At 41.1% G+C, this 21,476-nt stretch overlaps 2 protein-coding genes across 2 annotated transcripts in view; one reads left to right on the top strand and one right to left on the bottom strand.

Moving 5' to 3' along the window:
* Nucleotides 1–17,073, top strand: part of tprn (taperin) — a 31,150-nt gene extending 14,077 nt beyond the window's left edge. Inside the window, exons 2-4 of the mRNA XM_005921727.2 lie at nt 11,256–11,457; nt 13,361–13,485; nt 14,578–17,073. Coding sequence (XP_005921789.1) covers nt 11,256–11,457; nt 13,361–13,485; nt 14,578–14,640 — 390 coding nt within the window. The 3' untranslated portion in view covers nt 14,641–17,073. The remainder of the gene's footprint in view (nt 1–11,255; nt 11,458–13,360; nt 13,486–14,577) is intronic.
* Nucleotides 15,880–21,476, bottom strand: part of ssna1 (Sjogren syndrome nuclear autoantigen 1) — a 7,918-nt gene continuing 2,321 nt past the window's right edge. Inside the window, exons 3-4 of the mRNA XM_042220574.1 lie at nt 20,932–21,131; nt 15,880–20,054 (exon numbers count right to left, since the gene is read on the bottom strand). Coding sequence (XP_042076508.1) covers nt 19,962–20,054; nt 20,932–21,131 — 293 coding nt within the window. The 3' untranslated portion in view covers nt 15,880–19,961. The remainder of the gene's footprint in view (nt 20,055–20,931; nt 21,132–21,476) is intronic.

The following is a 21,476-nucleotide window of genomic DNA, read 5'->3' as shown; positions in this document are numbered from 1 at the left end:
AAACCGTAAACGGTGCCGGATGTGTTCCTGTAAAAAGATTTATTTAATCACCTGCTAATAAATGCTCATCAAATCCACGGGGAGCCACCGGAGTTGGGCAAAAGAGCCGCATGAGGCGAGTTTGCAACCCCCTTCATCATTTAAGATTCTAGAAGCTGGATAGTGAAAGCTTTTTAAAAACAAGGGGGGCAAACACGATTGTGATTCAGCAGATTTCTTCACCTGACAAATATTCGTCATCGTGTCATGTGCCTTGTCTTGATTGTGGCTTTCCGGACACACCCGACCATCAATACTTTCACATGAGAGTCCAGCAGAGAGCTTTAAATGGCCTGACTGCTCCCACAATGACCGTGTTTTTGTGCGCTGAAAGGTTTCGATCTCCACCCTGCTGGTGTCACCTTTCATATAAAGTGTGCGCAATTACATTAGAGCGTGCCACGTCACTACGTGAGTGAAAACGTCCTTAGACGGAGCAAAAGGGTTATTAAAATGATCTCAGGCTGATCAATAACAGTTGTCGATGCAAGGAAATAGAAGCAATGTCTTCCCTGTTGCATCTCATTTCTTATCTGTGAGATAATCTGTGAGCACTGATAGCACAGGGAGGATTAAATACACAAAACATACACGCACAAGGCTACAAAGGGCATACTATTACAACTGTGACTCACTCAGTCTTGAGTGTAAATACTGATTTTCACATTTGGCTCTGTTTGCTGCCCACGCTGCCAACCCCAGCCTCGAGTATCAGCCACCTACACGCGAGTTTCCACATTTACATCAGTGTTGTCATCACTGATGATCACTTGAAGCGCTTCCAAATGCCGGACCGTTTCCAACTCACATGTGATGCGAAATCTACACAGCTTCATAAGAACCTGCACATATTTATTTTTGTTTTCTTTCTAACCAAAATACTTTAGGACACTGGTATCCCAAAGGTTGGATATTTGGTCCAGAACTGGGCGTTGAATCCAACAAGTTAATTTATCTGCTGTCCCTGTTGTAAAATGATTGAATGTAATTTGCTGCTGGGTGGTGCTGGCATTCAGCAAATCTGACTCATAATTACTGCATAGAGGTTTGGGTACTGCACCAACATTAGCTAATGATTAAGAAAAAAAGACAGAGTATTTCATTTTTCATGCGTTAAATGAAACGCTTGTAGAGTGATTTCAAAGGGCACTTTTTGTGTTTTCACCAGTTGATTGTCAGAAATTAACATTGAGGGTAACATTCAAGAGTTCTCCGGGCTTACTGGAGCTCTTTTCTTTGGACAATGGCTACTTTTACACTCATCTTCGGTCCAGTCCTTTTACCTGACCATTTTCAGAAGATTGTTAGTCGTTTGTTGTTTGTTAAGCCGCATTACACTGTCCTATGAATTGTTCAAGCAGAAAAAGAGATGGACCAGTGTTGTGTCTTCAAATAGCAGACTGCTTAGTAAAGAACCAATTCTCAGTTGTATTATAAGCCAGTATGACAGGGAAGAAATAATGTTTTCCACGTGTCCTCAAAATTTGAGGAAATTGGACAAGTGGATGACAAGAGAAGAAGTGTCTAAAACTATAGTAGATGAACAGTGTCTGAAAGTCACGTCCTCAGGAAATGGGAAACAGCAAAGACCTGATGCAGGACCTGAGAGTTGCATCTGGTCCAGTTCATTTATCTGCTGTTCACTGAAGTCTCAGTGGTCTCAGTGGAAGGGTGGTTGTCTGGAATTACTACTTATGGAGGGTAAACAGGTAGAAAAAGCTCATGTATGGCAGATTACACAAGAACTGGACTGAATATCAGTTGTAACAGGAATCCAAATTTGTATGGAGGAAAACAGGAGACAGGTGAGCGTCTACAGCTGTCTGTAAAACATGGTGGAGGCTCTGCCAGGGTTTGGGGCTGCGGGGATCTTGTCGAAACAGATGAAATTATGAATGCTGAAAAGTGCATTCAGATTTTGATCAAACATGTAATACTGTCTGAAAAGCTCCCCAGAGCTTTGACTTCAGCATTGCTGAAGTAGTGTGGGATAATCTTGACAACAGCAGAGAACAGCAGCCAACATGTAAATAAGAAGTTTGAATGTCCTTCAGGAAGCCTGGAGAACTATTCCTGGAGATTACCTAAAGAAATTATAAAAAAGCTTTCCTAAGAGAGTTCAGCCTGTGTTTAAGAATAAAGGTGATCTTGCAAATATTGTCTCTGAAGCTTGTTATAGTTGTTTATTTTCTTGTTTCAGTACATTACTGCAGCTATTTCCCAGTTTTCTAGCAAGATCTAGGGAAATGAGGGGTGGCTCATGAGTTTTGCAGTATAGGGGAAAAGATGATTCTGATAGTTAGGGTTAAGGTTGTCACCAGTGATGACTCCATCAGTTGGTGATGTTATGGTGTTAATTTTTCTTAGTTAAGGTTTTAAAAAATAAATCAACAAATCTCCTGTTGACTGTATAAAGCAGGTATTATTAGCAAGTTTGGAGTGAAAGTGTCAGAGCTAGTAAAATAGAAGAGTTCCAATCCGGTTGTTCAGTGATGACGCGACGAATCCTACTTCCGGGTCTAAAGTAGTCTGCGTTTAATATGGCTTTTGTGTTGTTAACATGTTTAATGTTATGTATTTTCTTCTATTTGATCTCAAAAAGCTCCTAAAACAGTCAGTGATCACTGTTGACCTCCCTCGGCTTTTATTACCGCTAATCATTTATTTAAGCTCAGTTTTTAAAACCTTAGGATGTAACTACAGCCCAGCCCATGCAGCAGTATATGAATGACTAACCTCGTATTGTGGATGGATTATCTCAGTTGTTCTCCTGGCTGAAGTTTGGTCCTTTTACAGCATCCTGCCATGCGATTACATTTGTTCCTGACCACCGAGAACACTCACGTTAACTTTTATCGAGTGGAAAAAAAGTTAGCTTGTTTATATTATGCTAACATAGCTGTGTCGCTAGCGGTCACGTAGCACATCATTATATACCAGCTAGCCAACTTCAGTAACCCTACAAACGTCACTGCTGTTTAGTTTTCTGTCTTCATTTATGTGGAAGTGATACAGAGCTGTACGTTTTAATTTGTTTCCAAAACCCCGCAGTCAGGACATGCTATATTGTATTTAGATAGAAGCTAGCGAGCTAACTCCCTGCTAACTTCTAACTCCGTTAAATGTCATAAATTCCGTTTTCATGGATGCCTGGATGTTAAACTCAATTGTTACACCTGGTAGAGCAGAACGCTGATCATTTTATTAAAGATGAAAGACTTTAGACAGTTTTTCAACTCTCAGTAATGCCATAGTGATCGTTTGATATATGGACCTGCAGCGGAGTTTAGACCCAGACACGGCTAGTGACGTCAGACTGAACAATCGGATAGGAACGTGAAAATGTGATTATTCTCTTTTTGATAATCATGCACTTACTACTTTGTGTTTTTTGGCACTAGTTATCATAACTACGTTACGTTTTGTTATCTCTCTTGTTGGTGCTAATGCGTCTGCAGCCAGACTCTTCAGTCGGGTCATTGTGGTGCTGTTCTAATATTATCTACCTGGCTGGAGATTAGCTCTAATCAGGCACCAGGTCAGTCTTCTTCCAGCAGCCTTGCATGCGTGTAGTCCTTGTGGTGGGCATCAGTGTGCCAACATTAGATCCTGATGACTTGATTTTATGTGTTATTGAATGGACAATAGGTATCAAACACTCTTCTACACATATTATAAATGAACAGCTGCATGGTCAATACCAACATGACTGTACACACCGCACCCTTCACCACCTGGAAATACCGACATAAGACTGGCACACCGTGTAAATACAAACGCACCCATGCTGCAACAAACTCAATAGGGCTGAACTATTGTGCTGAAGCTCTGCTGTAAGTCTGCAGCCTTCCAGTTCGGTGTGTCCATTCAGCAAGAGCCACTTTTCACCAAACGAGGACACGCCATGCTGGGTGGCCTGGAAAAAATGCGTGGCACTGCTCCCATCTCGCTTATTGGCCGAAGCACAATCATAAAGACATAATCTCATCAGCTGGCTTGCCTCTTCCTTTTCTCCCTTACTTCTTTTGTTTGTCTTTCTCTTGCGTCTGTTTGTGCTTCGTAAAGCATGAAGAGCAAAAACACAGCTGATGAAACTTAGGGTGGAAACAACTTGTGGAAGAAATCTGATTTATTGAGCTCTAAATGAATATTTTTTTTCTTCAGTGCAAGAAAAGCATCAACCACACTGCTGAAATGATATGACTTCACCTATATCTTTCAGATTATCAAACAAATGTTAAAATTAGACAAAGAGAACCTGGTTAAATACAAAATATGCTTTTTAATTGATGATTTCATTAATTAAAGGGGGAAAAAAAACAAACCAATCCTACCTGGACCTGTGTGAAAAAGTAGTTTGCCCCTGAACCTAATAACTGGTTGTGCTACTGTTGGGAGCAACAACGGTAATCAAGTGTTTGCAGTAACTGTCAGTGAGTATTTCACGTCTCTGTGGAGGAATTTTGGCCCTCTCGTCTTTGCAGAATTGTTTTAATTTGGCCACATTGAAGAGTTTGCCAGCACAGCCATAGTCATGCCAAAGAATCTCAATTGGATTTAAGTCCAGACTTTGACCCAAAACCCAAAAGCGTTTGTATTATCCTGCTGCATAACCCAAATGAGCTTGAGCTTCAAGGCATGAACTGATGGTCGGACATTCTCCTTCAGGATTTTTTGGCATTTTTTGGGTGGATTTTCAGAATTCACAGTTCCATCAGTTACAGAAAGCTGTCCTAAAATAGCAAAGCAGTTCCAGACCATCACACTGCCACCACCATGTTTGACTGTTGGTGTGATTTTCTTTTTATTCAATGCTGTGTCGGTTTTATGCCAGATGTAACAAGACTTAAACCTTCCAAAAAGTCCTGTCAGCCCACAGAATGTTTTCCCAAAAGTCTCGAAGATCATCAAGATGTTTCTTGACAAACCTGACACAAGGTTGTCTATTGCAGTCTCACACACTGTCCCATATCTGTGTGCTTTTTCAGTTCAGATCAATCAGTAACTTTGCTTATAAAATGCACATCATCATCTGACTTTTGATCCACGAAGTGAAAGTACATCAGCCTTCCAGGAAGTTTTCATCATAATTAAGCTTAACTACTGGTTCAAAAACAATTAATCTTATCACACAGACGATTCTTTACATTTGGTCTACATGCTGTGCACGCTGCTTGGCAACAGCATTAAAACCACCTGTCTAATGTAGTGTAAGTATTTGTCAGAGCCCTAACTGCAGTTTGTGAAGTCCTGTTATGAAGCCTCAAGTGTTTTTGCCATCTCCATCTTTGTGTTTTGAACCCTGGCAGAAATCTCACTGAAACGGCACTTGTCAGTCACAAGTTGTCAGTCACAAGTTGTCAGTCACAAGTTGTCAGTCACAAGTTGTTAGCCAGCAAATATCCCCTCGGTAATCCCCCTTTATGAGACTTTAGTGAGATTTATATTTCCGCATATGTGGCCTCTCTAGAAATGTCACTACACGTTGCATCGACATGAACCCGAAGAAAATGGGGCACCAGTAACCAGCTGCACAGTGTTGATGTAGGCTGCCACAGGTTCCACTAAAGGATGGTGGTAACTTAAACTACTCTCGCAGTCTTTTTTTGACACATGGGTGTGTGCAGCCTGTTGGAGGTAATTTTTCAGGACTGCGGCAGTGCTCGATCTGTACCTCCTTACGCAATGGAGCAGATACCGGTCCTGCCCAATGACCGGAAGTTGCCATCGGGTTGCTGAGTGCTTTCTAGGCCTGTGTGACTGTGACCTAAGTTGGACCCTGCCTTACTCGCACGTTGTGTGTGCAGCTGTCAATATGTGCATCGCAAAGTGAATAAAAACACAGCATAGAAATACCCACTTTATATGAAAAAATGAAGTGTAAATGTGTGTTTCAGGTGATTCGTGCACTGATATTTAATTTTTTGTAAGTGAGCAAGAGGGCTGTCAAGTGCATTTTTAGGAATTTGTATGCAAAGGGGGCTTTTTGAAAGAGAGAATTATCCAACTCGTGAAGCTGAAATTGATCAATTCTAGATAAATTATAGTTTACAAAGTTCAAATTGCTTTGTATTTGTGTGTGGATTGAAACATGTGCTCCAAAAGTTACACCGAAATTGCTGCAAACGTTAGTAAATCTTAGTTTATATAGCGTACGCGTTTGTAGCCTTTTTGAGACGTATTTCTCTCGGGAGGCCACTGCTGTTGGGGAGTGTCATCGCTGTGGGTGTTTGTGTGCTGGCTCAAAAAAGTCCTTGAAGATGACTGTTTTTCTAACGTTAAACTTTATCAATAAATAATATAAAAGTAGACTGCATATCAAAAAAATACCCTGCTGAAACAATGAAAAATGAAAAGCGTCTTTCTCAAGGCAAAGTGGAAATGAATCTAAATCAGTGTCCTGTTTAATGGCATCTGTTTGGCACCCTGTGGTGAGCAAGGAGGACAGCAGGCGTGAGTATGGCCTGTCCCATAGCCTGAGGACAGAAGACGAATCGCTTCTGCCTCCATGATGCAGCCTTTTATCATAGAAAAAAGAGCCACACAACTAACTGCAGCAGGAAGGGAGCGGCCCCTAAACAAACATCCCCGTTAAGTTGTGGTCTTTATTAAATTGCACAGAATTTCGTTCCCCTTTCTTTTCTCATGTTACGGAGAAAAGAAAGGACAGCTAAAGCAGCAAGTCAGAGAGAGGATGCGGAGTAAGGCGCTGCAGAGGAGTCTCGTCTAACCGTCGAGTCTCATGTGAGAAGAAGAAAGACAAAAAGAAAAAGTGAAAGACTGAAAGGGGAAGCGAGCCCAGCAGCAAGCCTGATTTATTGATGGGACGTGCTGTTGGCATCCAGAGACTTCCTCTAAGTCAGGATGCCAGTTTAGCAAGGAAAACCTTTTTTATGTGGGGTAGGATTTAACAGAGGAACTTAAAAAAAAGAGGTTTGGGGCTAAAAAATAAGAGATTTCTGGGAGCGAGGGCCCTTTTCAGAGTTGCTAACACACTGTGTCAAGAGTGTGTGTACACAGGATTTAAATGGCATTGTGGTTTCTGCTGTTACTACTGCTGAATACTGATGTTTCATCATGGCTGTCAGGAGGAATATTTGGGAAAACAGTACTCATGATTAGTTTAAAAGTCACAGACTGAGGTTTGAACCATAGGCTGTATATAAAAGATGGGCGTAGCTTCCAGGTTTAAAGTGAATTACGCTGGCATTATCTCTAATGAACAGCAGGGGGAGACCCATCTAGTATGCACTCTCCCGATTAGTTTTGCTTCTCATTCATTAGCTCCAAGTCTTAATGAATTCAGGATAATGTTAATTTTGTACATTATGGCCCACTAAGAGTAAAAATGGAGGGTAAAATGGGGCATGCTTTACCACATGGTGATGCCTATAAGCATGCAGTGCCTCTCGGGTCCTCAGTCAGACCCACCCTTGGCTTGTCATTTCCACACCAACTGTGGCTTTAGCTAAGGAAGTAGACTAGGTCGCCTGCTAACAGGAGGTCGCTGGTTAGGTCACCAGCTCCTCCAGTCTGCTCTCAAAGTGCAGAGCAAGATACTGAACCCCCAAGTTTCCATCTAATACCATGATCATTAAAAAAAAAAAAAGAGTCTAAAGGCATAAATGATGTTTATGGATTTACCTTGTACTGTAAAATTGAGTGTTGAGAGGAAGAAATAAGTCCTTTTATTTAAATGCTAAAGTTACTGTTACTTACCTATTAACCCCCACCCCTCATTTGTTTTGGACTTAACATGGATTTTTGTGCCATATTAATTTATTTCTTAATAATATTTTGCCTTGAAAAACAGACAAGACAAAAACTTTAAAAGCATTACACTCATCAGCTGTTCAGTAATGTGCTTTACTTGACATTAATACCAATAAGATAATAAGATTTGTAAAATATGCACAAATCCTACTGATATTATTATCTTAATACATGTTGTTATTTGTTTTTTTATGAGCTTTCTGTTAACCTTAATCAGATATTGGTAACTGTCATATCATCAGGATATGATAACGGACGTACGGCAGATGTGGTTTGTCACTAAACTTCAGCAGTTAAAACTGATTTCTAAAGTTCGAAATCTCATAGATACTTGTCTGGATGTTCTCACACGTAAACACTTGACAGTGGTCGGGCGAGTCGGGTCAAGATTTTTGGCCTCATTCTCAAATTTCAGCATTTATCAATATTTTCTAACCTTAACTACCATAATTACCAGTTTTCCAAGCCAATGTACAGAATAATAAGGAATTAAATGTACAGCTTTAAACAAAACATTTTTATAGACCTATTCCAATAGGCAGCTCTTTCGCTGAGGTGTGATCATACTTTGGTTTTCAGTGCTTAGTAAATACAACAAAATTCATTAAAGACTTAGATTTTTGTTGGATGCCATCACTTACAATGTCGCCTTTGGCTATAACCCATTTATGGATGGGTTTTTTAATCATCCTCCACCTGCTTCTTCCTTTTGCTCTCTTTTTAGCATCAGCTTCTTTGTTACCTTAGCCAAAGTGCACAAGAGAGAGTAATTGTCTTCATAGTGTACACTAGAAGAATCAAGATTGTTGTTTTTCTTTACTGTGTATGTCTGTATGGATAGATATACCTGCTTGTATTTTTTGGGTAGTGTAAGAGGTTATAGAAACACTGTAGGATTACTGATCTACTGGACGGGTGGATATATTTCAGTGTATAATGCTGAAAATAAACAAACTGAACTCTTACTTTATGAAGGTGAACCTAATACAACATGTGTATATATAATGCACAGTTCACCTTATTTATTGCATCCTCTTTTTATGGTCACAGACAGGCTGAATTTTGAACCTTGTGTTTAATTGCAGTCATTGTATTGTTACACATCTTTTAATACATATTTATGGAGGCAGGAGGTCTGTCCACACTTAAAACCATTTTAACTTTCAATCAGTTTACAAGTGGTTTAGTATTATAGTTCGGCAAGATTTCTTTATCCTCTGTGCCACACCTGGAAACGCTCCTGTTCCGACTATCAATTACAGAGAGGACATAAAGGATCCGGGGGAAAGAAGTTTTATAATATAGGTTAACTGCGAGCTCTGAGTGGTGGAGGGCGGCCTTGTGATGGAGATTAGAGCAGATTTAGATCAAGGCCTGCAGAGTTGATGGAGCCAGGTACAGCAGGTTAAGAACAGTCAGCTGATCGCCTCAGGGAAGACACAGACAAACAGCAGGTTTGTCTGTGTGTGTGTGTCAGTTTTGAATGCCATGGCAACTCAGGGGAAAAAAATACAAGCTTTTTGATTTTGCAACGCCTACATCCGACCAGAAGACAGAAATAGTAACTTATTATAAACCATTTATAGACTTTCTGCCAACTTCAAAATAAAGCCCTCAGGAAGAGAGCTGCACACTTGACTCCAGAAAAATCATGTGCAGTAGGCATGTACTGATGGCAAGATGGTGTCTTTGCATATGTTTGTGCTTTTTAATTCCTGTTAGCTTTCAGAAATGGAAGATGTATTTTAGCTTTAATTTGTATAAACTAGTGAACTAAGCTTTTTTTCTGTAGCCACAACATCTGACATGCAGGCAGTAGTGTGTGTAAGTGTGTACGTGTTGCTACTAATAAACATAAAATGCATTCAGTGAGCCAGAGGAGCCGAGCTAATGTTGATAAATAATCAAATAGTCAAGTCACCTTCAATCCAAAACAGTCGCTGAATGACACAAAGTGCAGAACAGGAGAAACACAATCGCAAAATCTGAGGATATATTGACAGGAGTACTGACACAGGTGAGGCCCACACACAGTAGAAGAAAAGCCAGAATGGATGTTTCCTGAACTTGCATTTCTTTGAATAGCCAGCAGGGTAGCTGGTTCAGGATGTGATGATACGGTGGCTACGAACGTCTTTTACGTCAAGTCTACAAGGGAATGGTTTTTGAGAGCTGTGAAAAATGGGCAAACACATACAGAGATACCTGGATTTGTCGGCAAGATAGGCAGATCTGATTGCAGCACAGCTGATGCACATACATGTTGATCACACCACCTGTAGATTTCTCTACAGGTGACAGGAGACAGGTGGTGAGATGTCTCCCTTTAGAATAAATGCTCCCTGACAGCTTAAACCTCTGTTGCATTCATTACACAGCCCAGCAAAGTGCGAGGGCTCGTCTCACCCCGCAGATCTGTGTTTGCAAGCCTCTGAAGCATTGCCAGACAGGCGCGTCTCGCTGCATACTCTGAGACAATCAATCACAGGCCCTCGAGCTCCTGCAAGGCTGCCACCTGTCCCACTTAGAGGGCACACAAAGTACAGCACACGTAGCCTCAGATGAGTGAACAAACTGCAGCTGGCTCTGCAGGAATCCTAATTAAAAGCTTTGCTGAATAAGTTATGAAGAAGTGGGTTTGCATCGAGTTAAACTGCCATGACTGCAGTGTCATCAAATGACTGAGACACGCGATGCTCAGTATCGACAGTATAATTACGCAGCAATAAGGAAGTAATAACCTGTTCAGTTTAACTGGGCTCGTAAAACGAAGCCTTCTTGAAGGAGCCTGCTGCGAGTGTCAAGTTCAAATCTGTGCTGGGAAAGGAGAAGTTTGGCCTGTAAACAAATCAGGTTTATAAGTCAAGGCGGCGTTGCATCAAATTATTCTGCCAGGAAGTAAATAAATGCATGTTGGTAGAATTTGAGGTATTTCAGTTGTAGAAAGTGATTACAAGAAGCTCAAAGCTGATTTCAAACAAAAACACTTGAGTGAGATGCTGAATCTGGTGATGAGGTGTTATTGGTGTGTTTGTTAGCATTAGGAGTATTTCCAAGAAAATAACCAAGGGATTGGTATTTTTTTTTTTTTTTTTTACTAAAGATAGGAAGTTACTCCAATTTAGAAGAGATTAATTTGTGTAGATGCTCCTGATCCAAATCCGGGAACTTTTGGAAAGATTCTTTATATTTATTGCAGGATATTGTGGGGCATAATTGGACATTTCACATCATATCTTCGCAAAAACATCAAGTTAGGAGACAGGAACTGAGCTCTTTGATAATGGTCATACATGTATGTTTCACTCAACATGAAACATACATGTATGACCATGTGGATTTACAGCAAAGGACTTTATATTTTAAGAGTTTAAATATTCGTAAGTACAGATGTTTAAAAAGAACAGCAGGTGATCACACCCATTTTTCTGCACATCTTTCAGCTAAAGATCTCCTTCAATGAGTCCAGCCTCCAGAGCACCTACGAGTATCCATCAGAAAGCAGCGTGTGGGACAGCGGGGAGGAGGAAGAGGAGGACAAACAAGATGAGAAGTTGGCAGACGAACAGCCAAGCATGGTAGGACGGATCCACATCCCTCGAGCCAGTTTGACCGGCTCGCCCTCCCACACCACCAACAGCAACGGTGAGATTTTGTGAGACAAAGAAGAGCTGGCTGTCAAATCTCCTTCATATACTCATGGTCCTCAGAGGATGACGATGAGGATTATTATTATTTTATTTATCATCATCACAATGTACCCTAAAATCCACTGGCTCAGATTGTACTTAATGGCACAGCTTGCAAGATAAGTGCATTTGCAGTCGCACTTATCTTGCAAGTTTTTTGTTTGCAAGGACAAACTTTTTCAGTTTTAGTTTTAGTTTTAAATTCTCACTTCAGACGTTAGAGGGTTACCTAGGCAACCAGTGCCTGGAGAGTTTGCAAGCGACCAGCCATGTAAATCAAACTTATCAAAGCGAATCACCTTTCATGATTGATCCAGTATTTTTAGTGGTGGGAGAAATTAACTAGCTTTAAAAAACACACCCCTACTTTGTCTTCACTCTTGAGCTGCATTTACTGAACTTTTACTGTGAGCTGCCCCCAGATTAACTTAAAACCTTTACAGCAGTTTGCTTATCATGACAAGTTATATCACTTAAAAACATCAGGCTAGCCTGTCTGCATGAGCATGTTTGGTCAGTTTTCATCTTTAAGGCTTTAGGCTTTCAGTGCGAGCATATTTGTCATATGTGTAGCCTCATAATAATTTTAGAATGAGTTAAAAATCATGTTAATTGTTGCCAACACAGCTATGCTTTTAGGTTTATTCAAAATTAATTTAGGCAAAAACACCTACCAGACAGCGCACGTGCCACATTCTGATGCAAATTAGATAAAGCAGATGTTAACAGAATTAAAGGTTTAGCACTAAAAAACACTGCATGTGGAGCAGAGATTAAAATGGTGAAGTGTATTCGCATGCTAAATGAACGGAGGCTAGGCTAGTGGTATTTTTGTCTTTTTTTTTTTTTAAAGGGGGCTGGTTTAGTTTGTTTGGGTTTTTTGGGGGTATTTATATATCTGGGCAAAATGGCACTGAAAGATCAGACTGCTAATCTGACTACTTACCTACATGCATAGATCCAGTTTTATAAAGCTTTTAGCATTCTGCAAGTTCATATTAATAAAACAGCAGATTTCAAAACTGAAGAATTTGCGAGCGCTTCCAGAGATTAAAGAGAGCTGCCGATGTGCAGAAGGAAGGGAAGATGCTGTGTAAAGTGCAAAGCTAGTCCAATCAGGTCATTACTGCTTTGTTTTGCCATCATCATCCTCCTCATTTGTATGGAGGTAAAGTGAGTATGTAAGCCACAATAGGTGTGATGGCAGAGCCCCCTACTGGCTGTCCTGTTTACTACATCTGAGAGCAGCTGACTCACTCAGATATAATAAGCCCTTCAGCTAACAAGTGGATCCTGTAATAGCAGCATTTTTGGCCTTTTTAGGTAAAAAAGAAAAAAAAAATTAAACCGGTGATTTTTGTATGTTTGTTAAACGTGATGACTATCGTGTCTCCTCTGGGTTACATAATGAACTATATTGTGCTTTGCCACTGGGAAATCAATAAGGAAGCTCATAATTGTAGCTCTAAATAACCAGATTATGTTACACCCCTCTTCAACCTCTACTGAGGCTGTGCAAAAGTCTTTGGCGTTGCTTAGTAATTAAAATAAAACCAATGTTTCTAAGAACTCTGCTGTCACAGTCTCCACTGTGGTGCAGCAGGGCTGAAGCAACCTATTGTGTGAAACGACTTCATCCTCCAAGAAACAGTGGCCACTGTAATGATTTAACAACAGTGTATTCACATACTGTATCTCATAAAGCACAGTCATTAAAAACAGCTCACATTCTTTATACCAAAAACACACTTGAAAACCTAAATGTCGGAATGACTTGGATAAAAATAAAAATGCAGGGGGGAAGTTACACAGTTAATATCTAATGTGTTTTAGTCTTATTTATTTATTTTTGTCTGCAGATCTGTCCAGCTACATTCCCAAGCACTCGGTGGACTTCAGCGCCTGGCAGGAGCACAAACACGATGACGGCATTAACCAGGAGGATGCCGCCTCCCAGCAGACACAGAGAACTGAGGAGGTCATGGTGAGGGAAACGCCTTCAGCTGCCATACTTAAAGTTGGGTTTCAGACTCCACAGGAGGAGATGTGACCCCCTGTTTTTCACCTCCATCGATCAACTCAAAGTATTTGATTTACAAATATATGAAACAGAGAAAAGCAGCATGTTTTACATCCATGAAAGTTGGTATGTTGCCATCTTATGATTTAATGAATTTTGGTTAAAATTATAGATGGATTATTGATTATAGATGGCACATTAAGGTACTGGGTCCTAAACTGAAACTTGTGATACTTCAGCAATTCAGACTGTTATACACGGCATCATTTTATAGAGTTGTAGGTGATACATTTAATGTGATGATTAGGAAAGGTTCAGGCTTCAGAATGCATTGAACAAACAGTTTCAGACAGTGTTTTTCTTTTCCTATTACCCATGAACCTTCATTCAGAGGCATAGAGACTGGTTGGCAATTGGATGCTGGCAGTTGCTGGGTGAAATTGGTTTAAGAGAGGATGCTGCACTGTAAACCTCTGTGTGATTATTTTGGTCACTTGCAGATTGCCTTAACCGCCTGTAGTTTGCATTGAAGTTGCTGTCTTATCTTCAGACACTCGTCCTTTACTGTATGAAACTACAGCCAGCACATTCCAGAAGGTGAATGGTCTCACTTACACTTTTTCAATTTGTCTGCAAACATTTGAAGATAAGAAGCAAACTACTGGTAATCACAGCAACCTGCTAGCAAACAAAGCAATCACATGCAAGATTTTAGTGTGACCAACTTCATTCTAGTGATTGCAGCAACCTCCAGCGACCACATGTCAACCAGTTGGGGAATAGATCTGCTCATCTTGCAACCAAACTCATCTCTAGTGCCTAATATAGTCATTTTAGGCACTGAGGCCCCGCCCACCTGCTGTTCCAGCCTTATGTCTGTAAAGGGGCAGCCAATCAGAAGAAAGGTGACTTAAAAGTAGAGGACAGAAGGTGAACTGAGGGGCTGCACCAAAACTCATATAGTAGTTTGATTCTTTCTATTCTTTCTTTATTGTAGGGTATCTTAGATTACATAACTTTATCTAATTCAAAGTATTTCTTTCTCTTTTCTCTCAGCTCACGCCGGCGGACAGCTCCTCCCTCACAGACTACAGCAGTGAGCCCGCTCTTTACTTCTGATCTGCCTGACCAATCAGCTGTACAGTAGCATCGCAGCATCTCACCCGTGGGACCAGACTGCCTCCACCTCGACACTCCAGCCGACTATAAGCACATCTTCCTGACCAGACAGGAAACATGGGTGTTTTATTTTTGTTTTTCTGGCTGATTTCCTGCCACGGCACCGCCACACGCCACGTTACCAGCTGCGCATTGGAGCTGCCGGGTGGCTGGCGTTCAATGCCCACCTTCTTTCTGAAGCTGAAGCAACAAATCTTAAAAAGAAAAGAAGAAGGAAAAAAAAAAAAAAAGCAGCTGGGCTGTCTTTCCCAACCCGTGATCCTCTAACAGACAGTTGATCTGTCAGCGTCCAGAATCTTCCTCCTTGCCACGCTGTAGAAGTTTTTGCTGCTTTCGAGGTTCAAATTTAGCTTCAGGTTTTATTTTATTTTATTCTTTTTGGAGGATGTCGACGAGGGAAGGAGCCGACAGAGTTCAGTGTTATCGTGGAAGCGTGTCATTACAGCAGATTGGCAGCAGATACACATAAAAATGGTGAAAGGGTGCCACAAATGCATTTCTTTGTTCCCTTTTCTTTTTCTTTTTTTATCTGCATGTTTTGATTTGAGTCCAGCACTTCTGTTGGTTCTGTCTTACTGTAAAGCTTCTCTATGCCTTTTTTTTTTTTTTGTTAGGTTTTGTATATTTTCTGGCAGACTATGTACTGATTGAAGCTGCTGGATTTTTTTTTTTTTTTGGCAAGCAAACTTCAACATGCTTCACTTCTTCATGTGACGAGGGAGGAAACATATGCACCCCACCCCCCGGGATCAGTAGCACCTCTCATTCCTTATTAAATGCTTGATAAAGTGACCTTGGCCAACAATGTCTGTATGTCCGTATTGCTGAAATCACGTGTCCGTATATCCGCTCTGGAAAGCTGGTAGACCTCCCGATGCCTTTCCTCAGCTCTTTGTGTATTTATTCCTGCTTAACGTTGAAGTTTGCATGTCTGAAATCTGCTTTTTTTTGAGGGGGGGGGGTCGTTTTGTTTGTTTTTGGTTTTTTGTACAGATGTTTGCTGGTGAGGGCTCCGAAAGATCCCCGCCAGACCAGTCGGACCTCATCTACTTTCACATTCCACAGGGAAAGAAGGCGGTCCACTTTGAAGGCAACAGTGATTGTGATTGATCATTAAAAGAAAAAAAAAGGCATTTTGTGAGAAAGAATGAAAGTTTGTGTGTGTGTCTTTTTTTTTTAATTATTATTCATATTTTTATATGCTCATAATGCCAACTGATTAAAGAGTTCCTGTAAAGGCCTCTCATCCACTCTTCGGCCAGTATTGTTGTACTGTCTCCACTGGGATTCATCTCTTCTGCTTATTATTTCATGTATTTTTTTACATTTTATTTCTCCAATCAGATGCAATTTTTCTTTGCCATCAGGAGCTTTGTCTTTCTCTCTGATGGATTTACAACTTATGTTTCGTCCGGGAGTCTTGGTTGATAGATGTCTTTGCACTGTCATGCTTTTAGATTTGTTTTGCACCTCATGAGGAAGTAAGAGTGGGCTGTAGAGGAAATGTGCACTTAAAAGAACGAGAAGCCTACAGACTGGTGACAAATTAGAGGAGAAGGTTAAAAGCGTCTCAATGACGTGCCTCCAAAACACGATGATGTCATCTAACACGTTGGAGACTGTAGCACTTGATTCTTAATGATGTCATCCTCATTAATCCATTCAGTGACATCCCACCTGTTTCCTTTCAAGATCGGGGAAGGGCATTATCATCCTGTAAGAGACCACTTCCATCAACCATGCCAGCAAAATTGCCCCCTGAGGGCATATATGGGGTTAAAGGGTTCAGGCTTTTCCTTTAATTTGTCACCAACCTAAATTTGGTTGAAGAGTTACATTTCAAAGAAAAGCCTGACTTAAGTCTAAGTCAGGCTTTTGATTGGGGTGGACTGATATATCAGTTTAGATTGCACTGATTGATATTTAGATATTCTGAAAGAAAAAAGGTGGGGATAATCTGTGCATTTCTAATTTCAATCCCATGTCTCAGTCGGCATGAATGAATTAAAATTTGAAATGAAACTCTTCAGCCACACACAATTGAATGCATCGCGATGAATGCCATGACCACTTTGTTTTCTATTGCCACTCTAGTCTTACGATTGTTTGGCCTTGTCACTGTGACCAAAAACAGCAGCCCGAAGTGCAGTTTCGCCACACAGGTCCACAGGGACTTCATCTTTGTCCGCCTACAAAATCTCTCCAACCCCCTGCTGGTGTACACCGATTTGAAAGAACCACGAACTTTGGATGTTTACTTCATGCGCTCAATGTGACTGCTCAGCACTGCTTCTGTTTCAGAAGACTGAATGTAAATTTTTTTTTTTCAATAAATTTCCTGTGGTATGATTATCAGCTTACCAGAAAACATCACATTGAACAGTGAGCCCTGTTATTGTTTCTCCAAACTTTAGCATGGCTGGATTTGACCTTCAATACATTTCTCTGAAAAGGTCTCAAACTGGCAAAAAGTTAGTAATAATGAACACATTTCCATCTATTGCAGTATACATTTTACTTGGTCTGGTTCAAAATAGCTGGACTTTCTTTGTGTTATGTGGCTTGACAAAGCCTCAATTCCCAATCAAGCGATAAAAGCTTTCACAACAGCAGTTATCAGCTTCCTTTATTAGTCCAAGCTTTCTGCTTCAGCCTGTGTGTGCACTCACGTACAAGGAGGCATTGGACACACTTTGGCTTTCATTCTGCACAAAATCAATCAATTGAGCATATCCTGCTGATATTTTAGATATGAAAAGAGAGAAAACTTACAAAAAGACCCAGAAGTCTTCCCTGGTGCTGCTTAGTCAAGAGAGCCTTTCTGCAGAAAATCATTTAAACATTAAAGGGTACTCGGCCCGATGAAGTAATAGAAGAGGAAATCAGTTTTTTCCATCACCAACCAAATCTGTGCAAATTCCTGCTAGAAGAAAATGCACAGTTTGTGCTGCTGTAACTTGCTGTAACAGGGCTTCATTCAGTGGTAGTGGTAATATGGCACTCACAAGATTGAAGGTATAAAATATATGAACTCGGAATACAGATCACCTTTAAATTTAGTTTACCAGATATAGTTTAAGCCTAGTTCAAGAGCAAAAAGCCAAATTTAGCCCATTGAACCTCCATGCCAGGGAAATAAAGCCTAAAAGTGAATCAGTAAATTCTGAAATCAAAACTCGTGAGGTTGGCTGCTCTTGATTGGGTTATGTGTCTGGCTTTTGTTACTAAAAGAAAGCCACCTCTGAAAACACTAAAAACTACGCTGGATTATACCTTGCTAACCCAATAATCTCTCCAATATCCTCCAATACACTCGACAATTCCCTGTCACTTGTAGCTGTGCAAACACAATCTGCAGAAACTCGACTACGGTGCGTCTCATGATCAAAGACAACAGATAATCAAGGATCACCTCAGAAAAAGCGAGGACCACTGATTGAAACTTGTTGTTCACTGTGGTGTTTACAGAGTGCTCTATCATATGAGAGGAAATGAATGAAAACTGCTTGAAACACAAAAATCTTGGGTATGTAAACGAAAACACCAAAAAATGTTAAGTATGCGTGATTTGTAGGCATGGATATAAATCCTCCAAACACACTGATTAAAGGAGACCCATAATGCTCATTTCCATATTCTTATTTGTGGACCCTACCAGAATAGCTGTGCATGATAGAGAGGTTAAAGTAATTCTTAGTCTGAAATGAGCTGATTTAACTGCAGCTTACTTCTGATTGGCTGCCCCTCACAAGCAACCACAGGTGGGAGGGGCCTCTGTGCTTGAGATGACCATACTAGTGATATCCATGCTTTCTGATATCAAATAGAACCAAGAGTAGAAAAAACTGCCAGAAACTGAATGTTTTAAACAAACTTGTGTCTCTCAGAGTTTATGACCGTAAAAGCATTGCGGGTCCCCTTTAACTGAGCCCTGCTTGGACCTCCTTTGGAATTGTGGCTAATGGTCACATGACACACCTGTGGATCCATCAACCTGTGGTAACTGCTGCCTCTGTTGACCAAAACCCACTCTGCGGTACTCTTTTTGCTCTCTCTGTGAACTGAAGGACCAAACTGTGGGCAAACTTCACTGATCTCGTCTTAAATGGCACCAGCAAGAACTTTTCTGATGGCCAGAGACGCACCACTCAACTTTAGCGCTTCTGAAGTGTACACACCGACTCTTGCCGCAGTGTCCCAACCCCGTCTTTGTCTATGCCCGATGCAAAATGAGCAGTTTGTGTTGGTCACTCTGTAGCAACACTGTGGTAGAAAGCTTGCTCATCTTTTACTTTCCACCCTCCTCTCGTCTGTAAATCTACATCGCAGCAGATGTGCTTACTGTAAAGTTATTGTCAATGATTTGGGCAAGTGGAAAAAAAAAAAAAGTGATGTCATACTTGTACAAATGAAAGCTCAATAAATAGAAGACTTGAAGAAATGCGAGTGCTCTAGCCTTTCTTGTCTATGAATTAAACTATGCGGCAAGTATGACTTCTACGCATATGGGTTACTTTATTATTTGGGAATGTCTGATGGGGAAAAAACAAGCTTAAATCCCTTAAAAAAACAAAACCTGTTAGAAATCTCAGTTCTAATAAGTCTAAAGTGGTGGATGAACCACATGGGAACAAACATTTTTATACACAACAAAACAAGGACATTAATCTAGAACACAAATAGGAAAAAAAAAACCTCAGTGGGTAGAAGCAGCCCTTTTGGAGCCATGCAAACAGAATAAAGGTGACAAAAGGTGCACTAAAGAGGCGACAGCGTCCCCCAAAAGAAGAGGAATTGTTTGGTGAACAGTAGAAACCATCGCGCTCTCAACTTGCACAGGTAGTCTTCCTCCCCTCACCCCAACTGGTCATGGCAGAGTGTTGAAGAGATCCCAGGAGTCACCACTCTACTTGACACTGGCATTCACCAACAATATGCTTTCCCAAAATACCAATTGACCCACTGCCAAACCCATCACATGTCATACGGTGTGAAGTCTGCCACAGCATCTCCAGACTCTGCTGGTGGTCTCTGGAGAATGCCAATTAAGCTGAATGAGAACTATGCCTATGCCTCTCACTCAACAAGCAAAACAAACAAATTGGAGATTTAACACAAAAAAATGTTAGGAAATACATTTATTGAATCCAGAAACTTACAACAAAGGTTTAAATATATTAAAAATTAGTCCAAAGTGGGGAATAAACTGCCTCAGAAGCCACAGTCAGGTGAGGTCAGGTGCACAGTTTTGCTCCTCGCCTTCAGTGCTCTGTCCTCCGAGGCTCCGTGGCTTTACTGAGGTTTCCTGCCTCCTGCTTTAGGACGCTCAGGAGAGACTGGGAGCTCTCCAATATCTGCAGGAGTTAAAACAAAAACAAAACAACATGAATTAACTTGTGCAGAAACTCAGAGGAAGTGTGGGGTGCACTTTAGAAGCAATTAAAGAAGGGGTCCAGGCTTGGCCAATTTGTTGCTTTTTAATCAGAGCAGCTCAGGAGTGCTTGTTTACAGTGATTAAGTGAGAGCACAAAGGGAGTTCAGCGTCAGCAGGTGGGATCTTACTGACATCCAGTACAGCAGCCAAAAGCTTCTGTGGCCATACCCAACTTTTAATTAGTTCTTGAATCAACGCTTGAGACAGAGCTTTTCTGGTTGATGCAGACAGTCCAACAAACAACTATAGTTTTAACACCTTATAACCACTGATCCATTACTCATGCACTAATAAAGGTATCCCACCCCCGCCTCTCCTTCCTCTGAACGTCTGCAGCTGGTATTACCCAGCAAACTTGGGTGAGAAGCAGTTGTGGTATGAGGCTGTTGTGCCAAAAATTACTTGCTATTTTGAGTTAGAAATAACATTTCTGTCACAAGGTAGAAGCAGCCATGGTGTGACTACATAAGATCCTTTATATTACAAAGACCCTACAATCAGATGACCTATCAGCAAGCACTTGGCAACAGTGGGAAGGAAAAACTCCCTTTTAACAGGAAGAAACCTCCGTATAATGCAGAATAATATATAATACAGAACATCAATCAACATGGAAATTCTTGCTGGGTTTGCTGTTATGCAGAGCTCCGTTTGTTCTCCATTCGCCATGCACCTGTTATGTGATATTGATTAACTTTGCAGAAGAGCCACATGAATTTCAATTTTGCCTTTATAAATACCTGTGTAAACAAAAACTCAGCATATGAAAACCACTGCAGGCTCGGTCATTGACACACCTTGGTGTATGCAGCCTCCGTCTCGGCGATGGTGCGGTCGAAGGTGGCGCGTGCGGCGAGTCTCTGCGTCAGGCTCTCGTTGACTCGGCTCAGCTTCTCCGAGAGGACACGGATGTCGTGCTGCAGCCGCTCCTTTTCCTCTTCCTCCTGTTTGATCTGTCGGTTCAGCTCATCCCGCTTCGAGCAAAGCTCCTCAATACCTGATCGAGAGGGAAAGGTGGGATTAAACTAGAGCCTCAGTAGATCTCCTCGGGACTCAGACAGATGATTTCTGCCATAATTACGCAGCCCAAACACAGACATGGATACAGTAAACTAGGGGTGGGCGATATAAACGATATACGATAGAAACGATATAAATTTGGCCAACGATAGAGATTTTGACTATATCGCTCTATCGCTCGTTGATGATGTCATCAAGCTGCGCCTGTTTTGGTCGAAAGCATCGCAGCAGCTACAACCGTTATCATCTGCAAATTATGGCGGGCCACAGTCATAGCAAAGAGATGAAGCACTTTTGAAATATGGGGAAAGCCAAAAACTGC

This window comes from Haplochromis burtoni, unplaced genomic scaffold, assembly GCF_018398535.1.
Source record: "Haplochromis burtoni strain Fernald_Lab_line unplaced genomic scaffold, NCSU_Asbu1 Contig_51, whole genome shotgun sequence".
Classification (NCBI taxonomy): domain Eukaryota; kingdom Metazoa; phylum Chordata; class Actinopteri; order Cichliformes; family Cichlidae; genus Haplochromis; species Haplochromis burtoni.
Note: the sequence above shows the minus strand (reverse complement) of the source record. Positions and strands in the feature narration are given on the sequence as shown.